Source organism: Mus caroli, chromosome 18, assembly GCF_900094665.2.
Source record: "Mus caroli chromosome 18, CAROLI_EIJ_v1.1, whole genome shotgun sequence".
NCBI lineage: Eukaryota > Metazoa > Chordata > Mammalia > Rodentia > Muridae > Mus > Mus caroli.
The window spans coordinates 17,466,020-17,491,002 of record NC_034587.1 but is presented as its reverse complement, the minus strand read 5'-3'; the positions used below and the strand labels follow the sequence as shown (position 1 = coordinate 17,491,002).

The 24,983-nt window shown below is 44.3% G+C and overlaps 1 protein-coding gene across 1 annotated transcript in view; it reads left to right on the top strand.

The window, feature by feature from the left end:
* The window catches only part of Garem1 (GRB2 associated regulator of MAPK1 subtype 1), a 167,691-nt gene that overhangs the window by 53,573 nt on the left and 89,135 nt on the right, over positions 1-24,983 (top strand). Inside the window, exon 2 of the mRNA XM_021150525.2 lies at positions 2,847-2,987. Coding sequence (XP_021006184.1) covers positions 2,847-2,987 — 141 coding nt within the window. The remainder of the gene's footprint in view (positions 1-2,846; positions 2,988-24,983) is intronic.

The following is a 24,983-nucleotide window of genomic DNA, read 5'->3' as shown; positions in this document are numbered from 1 at the left end:
AATGGATGGCTGTGAGCATCCTCTTCTGTATTTGTCAGGCACTGGCAGAGCCTCTCAGGAGACAGCTATATCAGGCTCCTGTTAAGGGTTTCTTCGTCTCTGCTGAAGTACCAGGCCCAGCCTAGATTGCTGATCTCTTTCACACAGCATGGGTCTTCTGCTCCCTCCCATGGAATTAGGAGCACACTGTGGGCTCCTGAAATGACAGAACCATATCTCCTCTATATTTCTCCCAACTCCTCCATTGCCTGCTCACAGAAATTTCAAAACAAAACAAAAACAAAAAAACAAAGTGAGTACAGTCATCATGGCACATGTATACCAACATACATACATGCACCACATGAATAGATAGATAGATAGATAGATAGATAGATAGATAGATAGATAGATAGATAGATAGATGGAAAAATAAAGGTTTGTTGGACAGATGGATGAGGACTATTTTGAAATTTAAAAAGCATGCAGCCTGCTCCCTCAGATGTTCATGACCCCTTCTAATACATCACTTTCCTTTTAATAAGCTGCGTGTCTCATATAATTCATGGATGGTGCAGTCATTCACCGTTCTTGGTGGCATCGGCTCTCTGATGGGCACTGAGGACTTTTGGTTGGTTGCTGATGCCTGAGACCCACATGCCCAGGCGCATGCTGGCTGTCCTGGTTGAGTAAATGAATGAAACTGGAAGCCCAGCGTCAGCTTCTCCCTGTTTCCTGAGTTACTGCCAGTGGTTTTCCAGGTAAAGGCCAGTGTTGTATCAGGAGACAGGAAGAAATGCAGAATAAGCCTCTTGCTTCCTAGCTGTACGGCTCCAAGCTGCACTGAAGGTTGTTCCCTACTCTATTCAAGCATAGGATGACCTAAAATCACAATGTTGGACTAACATTTAGGGGGAAAGTGTACTATAAACTTAATGCCTGAAGTTCTTTGCTCACCCGTAATAAATTGGACTTGGCCATGATACCCTCCATTCTCAGTCATTGTGTGGTCTCTGGAAAGCAGGAGTTATGTATGTTACCCCTCTTGCCAATGAGAAGCAGAGGTCCTGTCTGAGACCACACAGTGGAGGTGGCACAGCGCTGCTGGACAGTTGCCCTGCTGAACATGCCTGCTGCATGCTTGCCCTTCTAGGGGCTGCTTAATATCTCTCCTGGAGTAGAGCTTCTAGACCTTTCCTTCCTTCCTTAATATGCCTGAGGAATGCAAAGGGCTGACGAGTGGCTGCACCAGGAGATGTTGTCATTAAATAGCCTAGCCCTCCCAAAGCATGAGGGGCAGGGGAATCTGAGAACCCCAGGCCCCCTTCCACACACACACCTCGACATGAATCAGACCTTCCCCTCCTGCTAATGAACACTACTTCCAGGTCATTCCTACCCTATAAATAAAATATTTAAGTCTTGTTTTCTACTCCCCAAAATAAAATATTCTTTCATTAAAACTGTTTCAGAGATCATCATAATGGTTTAGAAGTCAATTCCCTGCTTATGATTGGAACAACCAAGCAGTCATTACTGCCTTCAGTAATGATTAGAAAAGTACTGAGTCTTTTCATTTTAAAGAGGACTGCAAACACCATTTCAAAACATACAATTACATCACTAATAACTCTTAATCATTGTACTAAAGTTAACATAAAAATGAGGAAAGCTTCTCCCCTAGGAAGGAATTAACCTCTCCAGATATTTTCATTGGGCTGGATTTAAAATGACTAACCCAGAATTCATGGACTGGATTTTGTCAGCATCTGAAAAACATCTTTTACATTTCAAGAAGTGGATTTCCCTTTTGCAATAGTTTGTCATCATTTCAGAAGGCTAAAAAGGTACTTTGGAGAGTATTAAAACAAGACATAATTTCATCTGGATGTTATAAAGCTTTATTACGCTTAATTGATTGGGAGGGTTGGTGGCAAGCCAGAGAGAACTGGCAGATGGATGCATGGAACTTAAAAGGAAATACATGCATTTAGTGTCAAGCACTCCTTCCCCTCACTGAAGTTTACTTTTGATAGTTTTGTTGTAGTGATTAAGAGCTAAGGTTTGGCACCCTTCTGGTCCACAGTTGAATCCCACTTTTCTGCTCATTAGCCCTGTGAGTTTAGACACATCACTTCCCATTCTGGATCTTGGTTTTCCTCACCTGGGAAGAGCAGTGCCTGCCTAGTGATGTGGTCACACTACGTGAAGTGGCAGGAACATCATTTGAGCTGTGCCCGCTCTAGGCACTGAGTGGTGTTTGTCATCAAGCCACAACCATGTAGGTATGCTAGTGCGTGTGAATGCCATATTGTCAAATGAATGGAAAATGTCTGTAGGGAACTCTATGTATAGTTTTCCAACTTGATAAGGAAACTCATTTTTTCCTTTATTTCTTTTCTCCATTTTTTTCCATCTCAAGTATAAACTGTCCATTTGTTCATAAGTAACTGGGGGGTGGGGGGAGAACCAGAGGATAATACTACCTTTTTTCCTTGGGTTTGTTGTTGTTGTTTTGAGAAATGGGGACAACTAAACCCTAAATCCTTGTGGCCTAGACTACCATGGCCTCCAGCTCCAGTAGCGCCAGGTATACCCAAAGCACCACCATATTTTTTGAGACAAGATCTTTCCCTGAACCTAGAGCCTACTGATTGGCTAGACTGTCTGATCAGTAAGCACCAGGATCCTCCTGCCTCCGCCTCCCCAGTGCTGAGGCTTGAACTCAGGTCCTAGTGCTTGTCTGACTTTCCAGACTGCGCCGTCTCTCCAAAGCAATATGAGTTTAAACTTAAGAAATTCCATTGTAGGGAGGAGAGTAAGCAGATCAGAATCCCAGCTTTCTCATATGGAATTATATTTTCTAGGAGAATGCGTGGAAGGGCTTCGGGAGAATGATTTCCTGCTGATCCATTCATGCCGGCAGTGGACGACCATCACTGCTCATAGCCTGGAAGAAGGTCACTATGTCATTGGGCCAAAGATAGAGATCCCTGTACATTATGCAGGTAAGACTTGGCCAGACAAGGGGGTGGGGTGGGGATCTTGAGCCAATTTTATCTTATCCGTGTAGCAGGAGCTAGGAATTGCCTGTCAACTAGAGAGTATGCCAACTTAAAAGAATCAAACCCCTCTGTGTGGTTATTTTTTAATCCATGATGTCTCCATTTTGTCATAGATATTTCTAGTTAATGAAGCTGGGTGTTTATAAGGTGAAAATTTTACATGGAGAATTCCTTTGTGGTCTTGGAATTGGAGCACTCCCTATGGCCAGTCCCTGAGCTCCAGTCTTTTGCCTGAGTAACCCAAGTACAACCTGAGTGTCTCTCTTGTAAATAACTAGGATGTAGCAACTGCACAAGGTGCCATTTCACAAGTGCACAGTGCTCCCTGGTTTTAAAAGTGTCCGTTTAGAAGTTAAGATACCTGGGCCTGCCACTCCTCCTCTTTTAGAATATAACAGGGGCATGACCTCATTGCTCTGGTCAAATGTGGATGGTGCCCACCCTGTCACCTTGCTTTGAACTCCGTTCAGATATAGGATGCCATTGAACTCGGTTTTGTTGAGTGAATTCTGTGGTCAGAACTGAACTTGTGCTGTATCTGCTTCAGTTAACTTTCAGGGTAGCTTATAAACCAGTTTTTCAAAACCATACACATCACCATCTGCTATCTTCTGTTTTTACAGTTTGTTATATATGGTTATTAACTTCTTATCTGTTATTCAACTTTCCTTAAAGTTATAGTAGGATATTTTATCCAGCTAACTATAAACTGTGCAGACATGGGCTGCTGTTTTGGCTTTGGCAGACATGTCTCCAATGCTTAGCAAATTATTTATTTGAAAACAGAATTTTGCCAGTATCTAGTGAATAAAACATGCTTTGGCGGCCTTTTTGATTCTTAGACTTCTTCAGCTGCTCACTAAACTTAAAAACAGAAAAAAAAAAAAACTTTCAAAAATATTATAAGAAAGAGAACTTTTATGCCCCCAAACTTTGTTTTTTTATAATTCTGCTAGCTAGTAGTTATTTGAGTAGGTTTTATGGGGAAATGTGAATAGAAGAGCCTGTGGAAGGTGTTGTTTATCAGACTAGGAAGCAGGCAACTGGGGCAGTGTTCATAGGACTGGGGAATTTACAAGCCCTCTGGGTTGTCCAGAGTCTCTTCGAAGAGGTTCCACCCACAACAAGGTCCACTTTACTTTCAGCAGGCTCAGACTCTGGTTTCTCTATGAAAAAATAAATAAATCACTATCGTGAGTGTTTTTAACCGGGCTGTGTTCTGTCAGTTGACTTGTGCTTTAGAAATTTCTACAAAACATGATGACTGTTTCTGTCAACCCAGTCTTCCCAGAGGGCTGCTTTCAATGGGTCATTCCCTCAAATTTCAATGGAGACTCCTCCTGCCTTGACTTGGACCTGCAGAACTCTGGCCTGTTTCTCCAATCTTTATCTTCTCTAAAGAGGGGACATCTATTGTAGCTGGGCCAGTCACCTCCCTGTTTCCTGATGACACTGTGTACTTTTCCATTTGCCCCACTCATTCTGCCATGCCACTCCTTTGGGGGCGGGGAGGGCCCTCTTCTGTCATAGATGGGCTCTGGATCTACTGACTGTGTCACATTCAGTTGACGCTCTTCATTCCATTGCTGCTTTCCGTGCTCACACATACCTTCCTTCACTCACCAATTGTAGTATACACTCCTTAACAAATCAAATGTTAAAAATCTCTTGCTCGGTGGTGGTGGCACACACGTTTAAACCCACCAGTTGAGAGGCAGAGGCAGGTAGATCTTTGAGGTCAAGGCCGTCTGGTCTACCGAGGAAGATCCAGGATAGCCAAAGCTACACAGAGAAACCCTATCTTGGAGACAAAAAAGAATCTCTTGTGCATCCTTTCTGTCAGTTTACAATTGATAAACTTCTTTGTGGAAATGGGTATTCAGGCCAGGGATCGAGGTCTTGACTACACAGTGGAATCAAATAGGTTGTTCTGAAGAAACTGGTTGCTGAGTCCTATCTGCACAAATTCTACTTCAGTTGGTCTCAATAATGACTTAGGTCTAGATGGCTGTGTAAGATTGGCATCAGGATTTCCACTGCTACAAATACAATTAAAGTTGGAGAAGGGCATCCAGTGCCAAATGATAAGATCTCCCCGCGAGGGTTTGCAACCCCATGGAGGGAACAACAGTGTCAACAGGCCAGGACCCCCACCCCCACCCGGAACTCCTGGGGACTGGACCACCAACCAAAGAGTACACTGGTAGAGGATGGCTTTGTTGGACATTAGTGGGAAGAGTGACCCTTGGGCTTGAGGGTGTTTGATGCCCCAGTGTAGGGGAATGCCAGGGTGGGAGGACAGGAGTGGGTGGGTAGGGGAGCACCTTCATAGAAGCAGGGGGAGAGGGGATAGGTTTCCGAAGGGGAGACCTAGAAAGGGGAAAACATTTGAAATGTAAATAAAGAAAATATCCAATCCAAAAGAAAGATCTCCCCCCAAATAACAATAGACATTAGTATTTCAAGCTTATACTTTTGCATTAATGGCTATCCGCCTTTCACTAGGAAGAGAGGCTTGGCATGTTCAGACACTTATTCTCCATATTTGCTGGTAACAGGGATGGTGCATGTAAAGCCACTTGTTGCAAAGATGTGGATTATCTTTAATGAAACTGAACTGCCAAAGCTAAATTAAGAAGTGGGGACACTAAGGTCATACCACTTTACATTAATGTATAGAAAACAAATTAAAGAAAGAGAAACCTGATATGAGGCCAAGTGCCTTATGAGGTCATTTAGCATCAGACAAGCTGGAGTGGGTGGCCGGTGAGGACTGTCGCTCTCTGTCTTCTGAGCTCTTTTCCTTGAATTGCTTCAGCAAGAAGCTTGAGGAGGAGATTTGAGGGCCACACAGATATGCTTGCTCTTCTGTTTGGGGCTCCAAACCTTTTGACGGCACTGATGCTTTTGCATTTCAGTTTACAGGCAAACAGCTGGCTCCTTTACCTCCTGGTAGAACATTTGCCTCAAGTGTGTTCAACCCTGACCTTAATCCCCCAGTACTGCAAGGGAAAAGTTTACAAAGACTCATTTTAGTGGTTTTCTATGTTCTTTTCTCCTCCAGTCTTCTAGACAAACAGGTAGACAAGAAGGCAGTTTGTTTTGGTTACATTATAAAACTGAGATTTATTATTTTAAATGCGATCATGTCAGTGGTTTTGATGGCACATTCATAAACTGTTTTCTTAGTTTTCAGGCAAAGTTTCACTGTTTCCCAGGCCTATCTCAAACTTCTGGGCCCAAACCATCCTCCTGCCTCAGCCTGCGCAAATATGTGCATGTAGCACCACACTTAGTTTACAGCCGCATATACTTTGTTTCCGAAAAGCGATTTATTTCAAAGTTCAGCCCTTGGAAGAAAGAGCATTAAAGTGCAATGTGGGTACAAAAGCTGTCACTTCCATTGTTCTTGCTTATTTGAGCTCTGGCTGTAATTAGCAGAGGATACACTCACCCAGGCATGTATTATTACTATTGTATTATTAGCTTCAGGAGTTTGTCTAAGTTGGGATTCATCTCTCATTCCTGGAGGACGCCTAATAAGTAGTTCACGGATGACTTCAGCACATAGCAGTGGCAAAGCCCACCAACCTCATGGTCATCCCTGTTTGGTTTCAGTCACTTAGTCACCTATTGCTTGGGCAAATCCTAGTTTCTTAGTGTATCAGTAGGATAGAGAGGCTATGCAAGACAAACATCTTTCAGACTGCTTAGAGCTTTCACAAAGACTAACGATGAATCTCATCACAGTGATTCCAACGAAATGTTTCTGAGTACTAGCTCCCATCTTGGACTAATCAAAAGGCGAATTGTTTTTCTGGTCATTGAAGCAGATGAGCATTGACAGCCCTTAAAGTTGTTCTGGCTGCTATGCATGGCTTGGTTTTGTTATCTGTGTGTGAGAGTGTCATTGTCTGTTTAGTTTTGCTTTTGTAAAATAATTCTGTTTGTTTTAAGAACTTCATACATGAGCCCTGCATCTACATCACTCCTGCCCCTTCCTCTCCCCCAGACTCCTCCCAGGTACCCCTGCAAATTCATGCTCCCACCTTTAGTTATCAATTCATGTATATACACACATACAGTGTATATATCATACATATATATATGCATATATACATGTATATAAATTATATAAAATATGTATATGCATGGGTTTGTGTGTATATAAAACATTTATGTATGTATATATATAGAATGTCTGTGTACATATGTATGCACATGTGAATATTCAGCCTCCTGAGCCCATTTAGCCTCGCTCATATGTGCATGTGTATGGAATTGACCTCTTCAGATTGTGCAGTCTCTGTGGGAGCTTGTTCCTGGAAGAGATTCTCCCTCTCTCAGCAGCTTTTGGCCACCTGGGGCTGAGACCATGTGAAATTTGCCCCATCCATATTGGTGTTTAGCTGGTATTGTTGTTGTTCGGACAATAGTATTTTGAGAGTTCATGGATACAGCTTCTTCTAAACATTGTCTGGAGGCCTCATCCTTACACCAATCACTCAGTTTAGCCCAGTTTTGGCTCCTCTCTTTGTTTGTTTGTTTCTTTTGATCACTTTTCCCTTTTGTTTTTAATCTTTCTTCCTCTGCCCAAATGTGCATTCACACACACACACACACACACACACCTATCTTGACTTTGGTTATTTGGGAGTAGACAGCACACTTGCCCTAATGCTTCACCACGCATTCCTAAAGGACAAGGTCGTTCTCTGTCTAATGCAACTGGCACAGAGTTGTAAAATTCAGGGCACTTGATACTTTACATCCCATGTTCCATGTCGTCACCTGTCGCATGATTGTCTTTTATTACATTTGTCCTGTTCAGGATAGCACTAGACCTCTTCGCGCATTTCTTCAAGTATCACCAGCTTGCTTTTTTCTGGCGCTGTTCCTTGGCTGTCTTTGTGTTGTGTGGTATGGACATGTTTAAGGATTATCACTTCCTAATCAGATTCCACTTGTGCACTTTGTACCAGTTTAGTATGTGTGTGACCGTGGCTTCTGCAAGGAGCCAATGACCTCGTGCCCATTATTAATCATACCAGTTCTGATCACTGAGTTAGGTTGATTTCTTTGCTGTATCTATATTTATAGATACATAGATCAATTGATAGGTCGATTAATAGATAGATAGATAGATAGATAGATAGATAGATAGATAGATAGATAGATAGATAGAACCATTGCTAGGAAATTTAAAGAGAAGACTTCCAGATGCTCTGACGATACTGTTCCTCTGAATCTTCCTGCCTCTCCACTTCACTCTATACATCTGGACCTTGTCCTTCTGGTGCAGTGTTTACTGTGGTATGTCGAGAATTGATGGTTTGCACCTAAACTGAGGCTGTGTCATGTGTCAGTCTTGCCCCTACTGTAAGGAAAACCTTTCCCCACTTGCCCATTGCTTTACTTGCCTGTGGTGACTAGCTTGGACTTATGGATTACTGTTCTTACTTATGTTAATGCTCAAGGTCCTCTCCCGTGTCTGGGCAGCACGCTCCCTGTATTTTTGGCGAGTATGCTCTGCTTTCTGACTTACACAGCAGTGTACTGCTTCAACAGGGGGAATGACAGCACTGCTCATCACTGTGTGCTCTTTATAAATGAAGTCCCATGGGTTTGGGCAGTGCACAGTCTGGGCAGCCACACATATCCAAGAAAGGGGTGAGACGCTGCTGCTGCTGCTGCTGTTCTCCTTCTTCTTCCTCCTCCTGCTCCTTTTGACTTTATTTTGAGACAGAGTCTAACTGTATAGCCCATGGTGGCCTCTGAGCTGAGATCCTCCTGCCTCAGCCTGGGATTACAGGTTGTGTGCCTCCACATCTGCTTCCAAACTCAACATTGTTAAGAAGTTCCAATTCTGAAGTCTTCCATATTCTGTGCCAGAGATTTTCATGAAATTTCTCATGTGAAAAGAAACAATTTCATATGGTATTTAAAGGAGCTGACTGTGTCCTGAAGTCTAAACTCTGACCTGGCAGCTGTAAGCCACTCCTCGTCCTGACTTCTGAGGTGACTTAACATGCTTCAGATAAGCAAAGACTTCTTCTAGAAGCAGAGCTCTTTAGGTAACAGTTCTGAGAGAATGTGTGCAATCAGCACTGTGTGTTTTGCTAATGGTAGAGAAAGAGCTTTGAAAAGCTGTAGTTGTTCAGGAAGGAGGTAGCTACTTTCATACAAGTGCATTCAAAATGCATCACAGATAAACTTTATCTTAACCTTCCTCCTTCCCATCACTACCCGATGGGCAAAGGTTTCCTAGGAAATGTGCAACAGAACTCAGCATTTCATGATTCTGCATCCTTAGAGCACCTATCTGGAAATTCAGCCTTGCCCAGTCATCCTGTGCACCCACCATACACCTCTTTCCCTCTAACTTACCCAACTGAACACGTCTGTCCTTAAAAATTCTTAAATGTCTTTCTACAGCTTCATTCTAGCCAAGGGTTCCCAGGGATGAGTGATTGTCACTTCACAGTTTATAGTGCTGTTGTTTATCAAATGCATTTTGTCTTTGCAGCTCAGAGTCATTAGTCCAACAGACTCAAATTATTACCTCACAAGTACATCTCATTTGTGTGACCCACCCAAATCAGTCTTGAATCTAATTTAGTATTCATAATTTGACATCTGTTTCCTTTAAATTAGATACAAACTTAGGAGTCATACAAAGACCTGGCTATAACATACCATCTGAAATTGTGTTTATTGTCTCATGTTCTGTGAAATGGAGATTTCCCTGAGACCATATTGTGGAGATTGTCATAGTTCTAACTTTGTTTTGTTTGGTTTTGTTATTTGAGACAGGGTTTCTTTCCATAGCCGTGGCTGTCCTGGAACTCACTATGTGGACAGGCTGGTCTGATCTCATAGAGATCTCCCTGCATCTGTCTCCCAAGTGCTGGGCTTAAAGGTGTGTACTACCACACCTAGCCTATACGTCTAACTTTATACATGCCTCTGCACATGTAGCCTTGAAGTGAGGGAGTCTTCATGTTTACCTCTCAAGAGAAGCAAAAGCTATCAACGTGGCCTGATAGTCCATGTCTGCAACTCTTGCCCAAGGGAGGCTGAGTAAGAAGTTCATGAGTTCAAGGTCAACCTGGTCATATATATCAACTTCAAGGTCAATCTGAACTGAGACCCTGTCTCTAAAGGCCAACAACTACCAAAACAAAACAAAAGTGTACCAAGATATGGCTTTAAAAAACCAAATCTGTGAGCCTGGCTCTGGTGAGCAAGACCTATAATCCCCAGCTGCTCAGGAGGGAAGGCAGAAGTAGAACCATTACAAATTCAAGGTCAGCTTGGACTACTTAGTGAGATCCTATCTCAAAGTACAAAGTAATTAGAAGGTTGTGGAGATAGCCCAGTGGGGAGTACTTGCTTAGCATGTGGGAGCTCATAGCTTTGATGTCAGTATGGACGGGAAAGAAGAAGAGGAGAGGGGAAGGAAATGGAGAGGACAAATGGCTTGTGTGAGATACCTATGTGTCTGTGCTCCGCCACCTTGGCAGGTAGTGCAATTCTGACTGTGTTCAGGAGAATTCAAATCCCTCCATGAACCACTTGCTATCATTGTGCATAACAGATTGCTCCTGGGACATAAGCATCTGAGATAAACTCCAGCCACGTTGGCTTCTATTTTTAAATTCCCACCCCGCTGCAAATCCGGTCAATCTCTAACAAGCCAGGATGATCTCAGAGCCTTCTCTCTGAGCTGCTTCCTGTGTAGAAAGAAGGGATGCTTGCACACATATCTGGTAGACTTGCTTATGGGGTCTGCACAGCCCTTCTTCAACAAAGCGCCTGGGTTTACATGGCAGTGCCTGTTTTTAAAGACATGGCATGTACAGTATCTAGCTCACGACAAAGTTATAATAGTGTGCTATCTAATATAACCTTGAATCATAATTACTGAACAAAAGGAAATGTTGAAACAAGTAATTTCGTTCTCTTGAGTTACGAGTTTAATTAGCGTGAATCATCAGTTCGCAGAAGTAATCGCTGGTGTTGAACCTCGCTTTGTATATTTTCTCTGTCATGAGGGAAAGCTATGATAAAAATGGAAAATAGCAAACTTTTCTTTGGAAAGTCCTGAGAGCTGCCATAATAGGCCAAGAAACATTTATCCCAGCCAGTCTGGCCGTTAATAATTATTAGAATCAAACAAGCAGGCAGCATCCAGGACTGACATGCTTGGCCACAGTTAACAAGTAAACTGTGGTTAGTGCTTATCATTTTCTAGGCTGCTAACTCAGCCCATTATTACTTCACAGATGTTCACAACAAACCTGCTAAGGTCGGTTCCTTGCTTGCATTTTGCAAACATGCAAATGCAATCCTGGGATGTTAAGTCTCTGGTGATGCTGCATAGCCAATAAGTATGATTTGAAGCTAGGATACAGCCGGGCATGGTGGCGCACGCCTTTAATCCCAGCACTCGGGAGGCAGAGGCACGCGGATTTCTGAGTTCGAGGCCAGCCTGGTCTACAAAGTGAGTTCCAGGACAGCCAGGGCTATACAGAAAAACCCTGTCTCGAAAAAAACCAAAAAAAAAAAAAAAAAAAGAAGCTAGGATACATGGCTCCATGCCTTCTCTCACTGTGCTCTCTTGGAAAGTTCCTGAAGGCACTTTCTGTGTGGACAGTGCCATTTATCTATTCTAGAAAAGAGAGACCAGTTAGAAGTAGCTAGCATGTTGGCTTCCTTAGGGCTCAGCCAGTATCCTGACTCCAGAAGAGCAGTAAATGGATAATGTCAATGGTCACCTTCTCACTGTCATTGGCAGTCACAGCCCAGCTCTGTGTGACTACCCAAGGAGAGCTTCTAGGACACCAAGGCCCAAGAATGGCCTCTTGCTAAGCTTGGAGTCCTGCCCATTGCTGGAGGCCTGGAAAAGACCTGTTGCTGACCATCGAGGGAACAGTGATCCTTGCTCGCTCGGCATGGGATTCTTGAGGACTGAAACTGGGAAAGCCAAATGTCAGTGGAGTTAGCAGTAACGGGGACAGCAAGCAAGGACTGACTGTCTCCATCAAGACTTTTGTGTTAAAGGAAACGAGAGGGAGAGGCATGCAAGGCTTTTACTATTTCATTCTCAGAGAATAATGCATCCTGAGGCCTCTGTCTAGGCTAAGTGGAGTCATTCAGGAGAGAAAAGAAGCTAAGTAATGCAGTCGCCAGCAGAAGGGATCCATCCGCACACCTCAGAGTCAGGCTGGCACCAACAAAAGAAACATTTGTTTGCTCTATTTTTATGTGGCCAGACTGAGGAGGAGACTGTCTCGGCTGTCCAGTTCCATGGCTGGATTCAGGTGGATGTAACTGTCATAAAGGGTAGGGACTGGGAGGGAGACGACCCCCTCCCCCCCGCAAGGTTTATCTGTTTTAACTCTTGGTTTTTCTGGGTGACCTATCTTTGCACCAAGAGGAGGGCAGAGCTCCTGCTAGAATGAGAGCCATATAAGCCAGAGTGGCTCAGGTAGAGGACTGTGACTAGCTCCTATTCAGAGAAGCAAGGGCACAGGACGCTTATTTACAGGGTTTCTGTGTTGCATTGGAGACAAACAGGTTTATTATCCTCTTTGGGTAATACCTGGCCGGAAGGGAAAAGAGGTGTGTGTGTGTGTGTGTGTGTGTGTGTGTGTGTGTGTGTGTGTGTGTGTGTGTGTGTGTGTGTGTGTGTGTGTGTGTGTGTGTGTGTGTGTGTGTGTGTGAGTGTGTGTGTCTGTCTGTCTGAGGAGGGAGAGCAAAGGTTAGTAGAAGCTGCTCTGCCTCTTCTCTCACACTTTAATTCAAACACCAGTACCCCAAAGCCCACTCCCACTATGCCTCCTGACACTGTCACCAGCCTATTGTACTTAGATATGTCCAGATTCATACTCACCTCAAAGCAAGAATGAAACATTACATACACGTCTACTTTCCTGAAAGAATAAATTGAACATTGCTACCAATCCTTGGTACAGCTTCAGCATGGCCAATCTCCTTCTCATTGCTTCAAATAGTAAGCCAGGGTGCACTGTGGGTTGGCCCTGGGTCCAGCCCCTGCTGGACTGCACCAGTAGTAATGGCCGAGGGAGATGTGCTGTCATAATGTTTTACTGATTCTGTTAGATGTGATGTTGCTGTCCTGGTTGTGATAGGAATTGTCTTTAATTTTTAAGAAAGTGTTATTAAAAGGTAAATGTGATTTTGATATAGATACATAAAATGATTTTTAATGAAAACAGACTGTGAACCAATATATTTGTAGTTATTTGGCATCATACAATGTGACTTTCCTCAATGGCTCTATAAATACTAATAAAATACCTTTAATAAAAACCATAAAATCTCTTAGTGGTGGTTCCCCCATTTCAGCTTGTTTAATCTTGTACACCCTGTGAGTTGTCTAATGTATCTATAAACATAAACTGTAGGAGCAAAAAGAAATTCACTTCTAACACAAAGCATAAGTGGCATGTGAGGTCCAGGACAGGGGTGGTATATGGGGGTTCAGAACAGAGGTACTGTGTGGGGTTCAGGACATGAGGGGTAGTATGTGGCATTCAGGACAGGGGTGGTACGTGGGGTTCAGGACAGGGATGGCATCTGGGGTTCAGGTCAGGGGTGCTATGGGGGTTTAGGACAGGGGTGCTATGTGGGATGGTATGTGGGGCTCAGAATAGGAATAGCATATTGGGCTCAGAACTCCTAGTCTGCTGCTCTCAGTTTCTTCTACTTGTGTCCAGGTACTCAGTGGAAAGTTGGTGCTGGAAGGGGCTGAGTCCAGTTCCAGTCTAAGGTAACCTATGACATAATGTGATCAACGTGGGTGGAAAGCTTGAAAAGCCGCCTGCCTGTGACCACGCTGTTAATGGAGTGTTTATAGCCTGGTGGGAACATGCGCGTCTCACTTCGTAATTTCATTTCCATGTTGGATTTGTACCTCTGATCTTTTCAAAGGTTTCCTTTTAGCTCCTAGAAGTAAATTTGAGCTTTATCTCTTAGTAGAAAACAGACCTTCCAAACCAAGTACACCGCTAGGAAAACTTCCTGAAGTCACTGGGCGCCGTCCCTTAGGATTAGAATCATTGCCTTTATGACTCACTGCCCAGGGAAGTTGAGTGCTGGCTTTCCCTAAAGACTGACCCTCCTGGGTGTTGTCAGTAGACACAGAACAACAACAAACCAAGCGTAGCAATGCTCACTTCTGCCGTGTGATGCAAGAGGAGGGATGATTCAGACACTCCCATATTAGGGTGGGTATGACATAGTGCCCCCAGCTTGTCAGAGCTCATTTATACAACATCCTGGGGTCTGACCCTCAGAGTGACTCAAGCCAATGAGTGAACGTGAGCATAAGGCAAGCAAGACAGACACGGAGTTTTTATCTACGGACATTAAAAGTCTTTGTCAGAGAATGAAACACAGTAGCTTGTAGATATGAACATTCCAGTCCCAGCTGAGGGTTTCCACCCTTGGTGGTAAGTGTTGCTTCTAGGAGTCCTTCACACACACCATTTCAGCATCTCAGCCTCTCTCTGCTTGTAACCGGATAGCAGCCCAGGCCTCTGTCCACCCTGGCTTTCCTCCTTGCCCCCAAAGTTCCTGCATATCTAGTCTTCCTAGTGCCACTTCCTCAGTTCTGCCACAGGCCGCCTGGAAATCCTACTTGCTTTCTCTTTGGGTGTCTATGTAAAGGTCAGGTTACTTTTACTCTGCTTATCCTAACTGCTGGCCAAACTTTTCCAGCATTGTCTCCCATGTGAATACAAACTTCATCTAGTGCTGACCCTCGGGTTCCCACAGAGCTGGTATTGCTCAGACAGGTCTGTCATGTCTTGCTGTCTTCTGTTTCTTGTATAGAAGACTCCCATGCCCCAGCCACTGTCCAACGGCAGACCTCCCTCAAATGTTGTTATCCTCAAGCCCCCCTCGCACCTTCCACACGCTGGGGGATCACCTTCTTTTCCCATCTTCTTCAGAATCTCTGTAGCAGTTTGGGCTCAGGACGTCTGGCTCTTACTCTCCACTTTGGGTTTTTGTTTGTTTGTTTTGTTTTAGGTTTTGCTTTTTTTGTTTTTGTTTTGTTTTGTTTTGTTTTGAGACAGGGTCTCATTACATAGCTCTGACTGTTCTGGAACTTACTATGTAGACCAACCTGGCCTTGAACTCAGAGATCCACCTCCCTGTGCCTCCCAGAAGTGTAAATGTGTGCAGCACTGTGCCCAGCTTATTCTCTCATTTCTGAAGGCTCCTTGAGGCCAGACCTATATATGTTGCATGCTCTTAATGAGCATCTAGCACAGACATAGAAGGTATAAGGGCTCAGCGAATGAGTTAAACCAAATGGAGCTGATTCAGCTTTCAGAGACAAGCCTTCTTTTAGCCACTTTCTGAAGATGCCCTGAAACAGACAGAGGCAGCTCCCACGGACACTGACAGGCAGGGCTGCTCAGAAGAGCTGTCCTGGGGCCTGCAAGCCAACTCTGTTAAACCAGTGAATAAGCTGCAGTGCTTTGTTCTAGGGACAGGAGACAGGGGCCTCAACCACAGGCAGAAGATGCCCTCCAGACCTGGTTCAAACAAAGCTTTGGACTGTGACAGACAGCAGTGAGGATAATGTCAGTGATTTGTAAGACAGAGGGGAAAGGGGTGCTTGTAGATAAGGTTAGGAAGCTGGTCGGAGCCCGTGTAAGAGTTTGTACTCTAGGCAGATCAATAGGAGGTGCAGTTTCTGTACCCTAGGCAGAATTACCCTCTCAAGAAGAGTGGAGGAAGGCTCCCTCTCAGCAGGGTAGGAATGGACAAGGCAACAATTATGGTAGGTAGGGACACCAGTTAAGAAGTTACTGAAATAAATCCAAAGAAAGATATGGAAGCCCTAGACCAGGTAGGGTGGAGATGAGGTGAGAGTTCATATCCAGATATAAGGAATAAGGATGAGGGAAAGAAATCTAAGAAAATATTTGCCTGCGGTTTAAGACCAGTCAGCCCCCCTTGCTTTTGCCTTCCTGCCTACCAAGCACATGTGCTTATATTACTATATATGTCTTCAAAACTTGTTAGTTTATGGCTTTGTCATGTCTATGTCTGGGCTCGCTTAGGTCTATGTCATTGTCTTGGTTTCTTAAAGCTTTTCAGCTTAAAGTAAATGATGCTAGGCCAGCAATATGGCTCAGCAAATCAAAGTCCTTACTCCCAAGCCTGAGAAGCTGAGTTTGGTCCCTGAGACCCACAAGTTGTTCTCTGACCTCTACGCACATGCCGTTGTATATGTACGCCCACACGTTTGCACATACATATGTGTGTGAAAATAAGTAAATGTAATAAATGTAAAGAACTTCTGGCAACAACATGAAATCTTCCAATAGCATCATTAAGCATGATTAAAATCGTTTAATAGGATTATTCTAGAATACTATTATTCTAGTAATATTAAGTGTTAAGTGTTTTAGTCACACAGTGAGCCTTTGTTATAAAAACTGTGATCTCTGAGAAGTCAGAGGCTTTTTAGTCCAAGTTTCTCATCCTCTAAAATTTGATAGTTTTACCTATATTTGTGGCTTACTTCTTAACTGCATTCTATAGGGATTCTTCATTCTACATGTCAAAATCTAGAACAATTAATGAGTTATTATGGTCACATATCTTTCAATACAATGACTAAACACACTTCCTTATGATGGAGAATATATAATGTAGGTCACCTTACTACAATCACAGCGTCTGTCAGGGGTCTGAAGGTGGCAGTTAGTGAGTGCTCACTGTGTGTGCATGGAGAGCTGAACAAGAACCCCAGAACCCAGGTTAGAAGCAAAACAAACCAGGTACACTGGTTCACATTTGTAATCCAGTGCTGAGGAGACAGGGTCTCTGGAACCCAGGGGCTCAATGGGCAACCAGTCTTGGCAAGCACCACGCCAATGAGAGATCCTGTTTCAAAAACTATGGTATGGGTGGCACCTGAGGAATGAGCAACAGCCAGGATTTTCCTCTGGCCTACACACACACACACACACACACACACAAGGGTGCACATATGTATCCGCACGCACAAGACACACCTGAACATGCACACACAGCAAAAATGTGTTAGGGAATTTGTCAGCGTTCTTGATGACACTATTATTCCTTATTTAAGGCAAGAATGATTGTTTTCTCTGTTTAACAGACACCAGCAGTTCTTGACCAGAGTTTTATAAAGTTGTATCTACTTTCTTTCCCACCCTGGGAACAGCTGCCGATGTCTGAACACATTTTTGGTTATTGCCACTAGAGGAAGAGCAGCTACTGTAATCTGCTGACATTGTATAGTCCTGCTGTGCATGGGCGGCTGCTGCAGCCCAGGATAACCAGCATCAACAGTGCTTCCGGAGAAACATGCAGACCATCTTCACTGTCATCGTCATCCTCCACAGCATCCATGTCATAGTCCGCTGCATACCACATTTTCCTCACTCTGCAGATGCAGACCGTCAAGCAGACATTGTCTGGAAAGTCAATGTCAGAGTTGTTTCTAAAACAGCCAGCTGTTGCTCAGACCGGGGGTGAGGGTGATGTGGGGGGACTAGTTCAACAGATTGTAAATCCATGCTACTTTCCATACACTCTGACTGAGACTGACAATGGCTAAGCGGATCATGGCGAAAAAATTCAGGGGCTGCGGTGGAGACACTTCCGCCGCTGCTAAACTTTGTTTACCATCCAGCAAACTGTCCTTAACTTTTACCCTTCTTCTTCCTTTGTTTACCAAAGTGGGGAGGGAGGTGTGCCTATAAATGCCTAGCTTTTAAGAGAACGAAAACCTAGCAAGCCAGGCCTACCTGTTTCTGAGTGTGAGTGCCATCCACCTGACATGAGTCTTTACATGCTATGTGAGGGATTTAAGGTGTCCCTAAGGAAAGCACAGTTTGAGACCCCATCCTCCCTGCTCCCCAAGCTCCTCCTAAATGCAGACCTCCATTTTTTCTATTGCTGGTTCTTCATATTTTTCAAGCCACTCAACAAGTGTTTTGTTTTGCTTTTAAGTTCAGGCCGCTGCATCAGAGTCTCATCTAGAAAAGAGGGATAACACTGAAGCAAGATTCTCGAAGTTCTGTGGATATTTGTCCATGATTGGATGCCTACTGAATGCTAGGCAGTAAGGTATAGGGAGTGGAGCAACTGTTGGCTGTGGTGAGAGTTGAGTCCACTATTGAGCACTCAGGAAGTACCTGCCATATGGTGGCTGAACCATCTCATGTAATATAGAAGCTGTGCTGTGCTAGGTATGGAAAAATCAGCTTTTAGTCCTCCCAGGAATGGAAGGGAAGTTGAGATTCAAACTCAAAACTAACTAGTGTTGGAGCCTCTACACCCAACCTGAGTCCTGGCACAGCAGCTAAGTCTTAGAGTTCTCATGAACCTCCTGGCTTGGTCTCTGTCCCATAAGGATGAGGTCATTCTCACGATGTTGGCTTTGTGCAACAGGTGAGGACAGCCTTTGACTAGCAAATTGTGCAAGTGGAAGTAACAGATAATACACCCCTTTGTTCCTTGGCCCCAGGAGTTTGGAGAGGCTACCCCAGTCTCTTCCGAGCAGGCTGGGTATTATGAATCATGGAGAAGGCTTAGAGGATATTGACAGAGGCTGTAATTCTTCCTTTTGATTTTTCCAGCTCACCCTTACCTCTTGTCAACAGTGTTCACAGGGAGTGTTCTCAATGAGAGCTCTTCCACCAGGAAAGGCTCACAGGTGCTGGGGTGTCTGTTCTTCTCAGGTCAAAGTGTCTGACATAAAGGTCAGTGAGATGCCTCAGTAAGTAAAGGCCACCAAGCCTGACAACCTGAGTCAGTCGCAAGAACACATGATGTGAGGAGATATTCAAATCCCACAAGTTGTTCTCTAACTTCCACACATGTGCCTTGGTATGTGTACCATACACAAGTGTGTGCCCATGCATGCATGCACAAACACACACACACACACACACACACACACACACACACACACACAAAGAGAGAAAGAGAAACAAAAATCAACAAATCAATCAAAAATACCCTCATAATATATTAAGTAAGTTTATAATTTTGTGTTTGTCTTAATTCCTGTTCATCTCAGGCTGCATGCGGCCTATGGGCCACAGGTTGGGCATATCTGAGAGAGGCACTGATACTCAGGTGCCCTGAAAACTGTCTGCACACTTGGCACCTGTATAGTGCCACAGTGGCCAGTACCACTGTACTGGGTTCAGGAGCAGCTCTTCTAGTTGTAATGGGATTGGCCAGTCAAGAACCACTTGAGAAAGGCAGCCACTCTGTCTGGCACCTTTAAAGTGACCCTGGTGTAGTGCTTACCTTCCTTGTGGCTTGAAGCAGTCTCATGGTACTGATGCCCTAAGAAACAGGAACAAGACAAGTGTCCCTCTTTCACCTTGTCCTTCTGTGGCCCAACAACGGCCTTCTTCCCAGCTATGATAAGAATTCTATGAAAAGGGCAAGAGCAGGGAGCTCCATGGTCTACCAGCAGCTCTGCAACATGTGCCTCACTTTCATCATTTATAAAATGAGCATGATAACACAGAGCTCAACCACTTGTCACGAAGATTAGATGACACTTAGGATCATAGCTGACTATGCTGAGCCCTGAATGAGTAACCTCAGCTGCCATTACTACTTTTTCACATGCTTTTTCATTTGCAATTGGTACAGAGAAGTTGTTCTTAATTAACAGAGCTCAGTGTGATGTTTCAGTACAAACAAATCCCCAGCTCCATGGGTCTTTTCAGCAGCTCCTGTGAGGTACAGGAATCTCCATGTCTTGCTCATTTAGATTGATGAAGCTGGGCTCAGGAGTATCTCTCCAGCTTGTAAAGATCTTGTTGAATCCAGAATGACTTGATAAAGCCAGTCTCTGTGGCTAGTTGTGGATTCCCAGTTGTGCAGTAGTTAGCACTATTTGGGGATGGTATTCAGGGTGGGTGCAGTTCACATTCCCAACTCTACAACTTCAAAAATACTTTTTTCTTTCCTAAATCTTCATTATAATGAACCTTTGATTGCCAGGTACTTGGAATAACAAATGTCTTGGTTGTAGGAGCTTTGTGAATTATAAAGCATTGCTTTCAGTAGGTCTCCTTTTCCATGGTTCTGCATACACTTAACACCTTTTGGGATGGGTGAGTCTCTTTAGTGCTTAAAACAAAAGACATCTGATCTTTGTCATCCTAAATGCCCTCAGTCCCTCCCACCCCCACCCAGTTGGAAGAATTTACTTCTAAATCACACAGCACTTTATTGGAACTGAGTCTGGTACAATAGGGTGTAAAGTGCCCACCACTTGTGTCTGTAACTTTCTTGTGAGCTCATAGGCATATTTCATTTAATGTAGCATTCCTTTCTACACTACTCTCAGTGTACGGGGCACGTAGTAGGTTCCTTCATCGCTGAACATGTGAGCAGTCATTAAATCACAATGAACAGCAAACCAAGCTTTCCTCAAGACTGTGTGCTCCTTGGAACAACTTTTATTTTTATTATCATTCAATCATTTTCTTCTTACCCTTCATATTGTTTTTCCCCTTACCATCTTATTGAGCAAGTGTCTACTAAGAGGGCTGCTGCTTAAAGCAAACGCTGTGAGTAGTTGTTTGTGTTGGGTCTGAATTGCTCTGCCTGGATCTAGCATCATCACAAACACTTGACTGCTGTCAGTGTGGTTTAAGCTAGTACTCAAACACGATCCTAGTAACCTGTGTCAACCAGGATAAGACCACTAGCACGGGCCATAGGACTCCATTCACTGACCCAAGAACACAGACTTAATCTAGAAAACCAACGTGCAAATTAGAGAAAGTACTCCGGTTATTATTATCCTGAGCAAGAAATGGCGCTGGAAAAATGATGGGGCCCAGTGTGGAAAGCCATCGGCCTTCCAGAGAAGACATTTATGACCCCATGTCCTCATGCTACCTCTACAGAGTGTCACTCTTGCCTGGGTGTACCCCATGTGTCCCTTGTGTCATCGGAGCACACATGAAACACTTGATAAGAGGTATGCAGTGGGAATGTGAGTTTGTGGTCTTTGTCGGATGCTCAATCATTTCATGCCCAAGAATCTAGCAAGTTTTAACTCTGTTGTTTAGAAAAGCTGCTGAAAATATACCCCAGGCTTCAAGGACTTCATCAGTGTGCTGGAAAAGAGAAATCTAGATGTGGCTGTCAGCACCAAACACCATATTGACAATTTCTTATATGGAAAGGTATGTGTTGGTTTCACCAAAAAAAAAAAAAAAAAAAAAAAATCTAATAGAGTATTACCATGTAGCTCAGGCTAGCCTCATACTCAGAAATCTTTCTATTTAAGCCTCCTACTGCTGGGGTTTTAAGTGAACTACCATGTTTGGCTTGCCAGAAATATTTATCCATAGTTCTATAAGGTTTCCTGACTGGAGAGATGGCTCAATTTGGTAAAGTGCTTTCCATACAAGCATAAGGACTTATTGGCTTCCAGAACTCATGTAAAATGCCAAGTGTGGTCACTCTGTCTGTGACTCCAGTGCTAAGGAGGTAGAATTGAGTAAATAACTGGGGTTCACTGCCACTGGGTCACTGTCACCAGCCCAGACTAATTGGCAAGCTCCAGGTCAGTGAAGAGACTTTAAAAATCACTGGCAAAGTGAGTGACAGCAGGGGTGTCACTGAAGTTTGATCTCTGACCTCCATAAACATGCACTGATTTACCAAAATGACTGTAAGAGACTTTTCCATGATTGGCACCATCGGCAGTAAATCCCATATGCAGTGAAGCGGGTGGTGCAGGTTCCCTCTGTCTGGAGCCAGAGAAATCTGGGCAGCGTTTAGCAGCAACTTTAGTAATTTCCTCATAGCAACAGTTGCAGGCACTGGAGTGTATCATGTGAGAGCTGTTCTTCTTAGAACCTTCCAGAGTCTTGTTTTCAAACTGCTTTGCTTGTAAAGGTATCCTTGAGAACATGAGTAAGTCACCATGCCACTGTCATTGGCCAGAATCTTTGGAAAACATGAAGAAGAAGAAGAAAAAATTCATATTTTCAAAAATAATGTACTGAAAATAAGTATTAGTTTTAAATAGGTTATTACATTTTTAAAAATTCACGTGGAAGAGGAGTGGAAATGCTGTTCCCTCAGTCTGTAATGGTAACTAGAAGGAGTCATGGCCACTATGGGAGGGTTCTACCGTTTCTTGGAAAAGCCCAGCCAAGCGGGAAATACTCTTACCCATAAACCCTATCAATCCATCCCTCTGAAAACCACTGAGAAGTTTCAGAGCCTTGTCCATGGTGTGCAGGGCTTCCGTCAACTGCAGGCCACTGTTGGCCCTGAGTGGTTCTTAGTCCATGTGAACTACTGTCCTCAAAAAAGAAAGAAAACCAAACATTGGCTGGGTGACCTAGAAATAGAAATGTCTGAGTTCAGGGTGCTGGGAAGTCCTAGATCAAGGAAAAGGCAGACTAAGGATAGATAGAACAGGTTCAAACGCCGTACCTTCTTCCTGTGTCTTCTCATAGTGGAAAGGTGAAGCTCTCTCTGGGTCGAGAGCACCCACTCACAGCACTTAAGAATTGGATTTCAGCCTGTCAGTGTTGGGGAGGCCTCATGGGCAGCCCGACTACAGTGGTAGACCAAAGTCCCTCTTGCTACATGGGACCTGGTTCTGCCTGCGTGTGGTACATCACATTGTAGTCAGGAAGCAGTTGCCTCCCAGGTGGCTTTCTTAATCTTAGCGTCTTCCTGGTGAGCTTGTTTACTATTTGGCATTTTGCTCTGTAGTTAAAAAACAAAAGCAGATTTATTTGAGGCACTAGAGGAGTCAGGTAATCTTAAATCTGTACAGAGAGAAGGAAGTGTAGGATAAGAACACTATCCCGGATGCTCCCTCCGGCATCTGCTGTGATAGCTTCTATGGAACGGAAAGTAGCTAAGAGAGGTTAGACGAAGAGGAAGACAGGAAGAAGCTCTGGCCAAAGTGAAGCTGCCTAGTAAACACTGGGATACCCAAGATAGGTTCATCCTTACTATCCTAGCGCTCGCTCTCGAAGTTCCGGCGAGGAGTTCAAGGCCAGCCTAGGCTGAGTGAGACCCTGAGTAAATAGGTAAACATATAACTAGGTGCCAAGCATGCAGCCTTCTACAGTAGCAATCCCTGCGCCAGCTCTCTTCTTCAGAGCTCTCCGAGAGCCACTTTTCCATGCCACAGCTCTGACCTCTCGCCCTATTACCTGGGAGAGTAATCCAAGCCAAGTGTGGTGGCCATTCAGCTGACAAGCCAGTTTAACCAGTCTTCCCAGCTCTGGAGAGCCATGTGTGTTGCTGCCTTTGTGGTGGTGAGATGGAAGGCAGGCGTGCACGCTGCACTGGGCGGACTCCCTCTCCTGTGACTCACTGGGTGTCACTCCTTTGGGTGTGTTAGCACCCTCACTCTCTGCTGTCCTTTGCCTTCCAGGTGTAGCACCTAGAGTTCCCCCCTAACTTCTGGAAGCAGATTCCCCGTGGGTAATTGCTTTCTCTTCTGAAACTCAGTGGCCTAGGTGTGTCTTTTTCCTAGGTCGAATGTTGTACCTTGTACCTCTCAGAAGTAACAAACATTCCTGTTTGTCAAGGGGTGGTATGTGCCGCGTAGAAGGATCATGTTTTGATGATAAGAAATAGTATTTCCTTTTTATATATGGTTGTAATACTGATAACCTAAAGGGAGGTTGAGATATAGAGATACAATTCCCTGTATTAGAACATGGCATTCTTACTCACAATAAATGCCTTTTGTCTCTATTGTATGTTTGTGCACACATAAACCCACACAAGAATGAACAGAAGATGGCTGCCACAATATTAGGTTGGTTATGTCTAGAAAGTAAGTTGTCAAGTCATTAAAAAAGAAAAAAACCACAATACCCATAATCCCACCTTTTCCCTGTGTGTGTGTTTAGCGACTGTTTGATTGAGCATCCATCTCCTTACCTCTCATCTCCCTCCCCTCCCTTCCAGGAGTTTTCTCTAAGGTCACTAGCCCAGCCTAGCCCAGCCTAGCCCAGCCTAGCCCTGCCTAGCCCAGCCTTGCCCAGCCTAGTGTGGGTGGTTTCTTCAGCCCTTCTTTCCTTCACAGCTCTCTCCTTGACCTTTGTGAGCTTCTTGGGCTGCCAGAACATCACCTGATGCTTTCTCTCCCCCTCCAAACTCTTGTCACTCCTAGAGCCACCACCTTTGTCTCCTGGAATGCATTGTGGACTCCATCCTTTTCCCTTCTGAACTGTATCTGAAGAATGTTCAATGTCAGTTCAATATGGCTCCCTCCACACTTCCTGCCCACCCTAAACCTGCCCTTCTTCCTGCATCCTGTTTGGTGGCATCACCACTCAGGCCAGAAAACTGGGAGTCTTCCCACAGCTTCATCCTTCACATCCTGTGATGAAAGGTCCCTGGGATTCTATCTTCTCTGCATATCAAATGTGCTTTCAAAACTGCTGCCCTCACTCAAAGCCTTTGCATCTTCCACCTACCACAGCCTTTGAACTGCCTCCAGCTTCAAACTTTACCAAACTTTACCACCCACAGAGTAGCCAGAGATGCTCAGTATTTAAAACCTCCCTGCCCTATATGGTCACTGTAAGCACTCCCATGGATCTCCAGGCAAAGAGAATGTCTGAGCAGGTGCCAGGCACACCCGTGTGTTCCCCCTCTCGGTCTGCCTGTGTATCTGCAGCACTCTGTGGACATGCCCTGTGTGGACTTGAAGAAGTATTAAAAAAGTATAGCAAAGTAAAAACAAAATTCGAGGCTTTTGGGCCCAGGCTTGGGAGTGTAGCCTTTGTGGCTTAGTGCTCCAGGTACTGGTCATAAAACAGATAGCGACATTCCTTCCTCCACCCACCTGCTTCCTGGGTTCAATTCAAAGAATGACACCCTGACCATTACTGGAACCTGCAA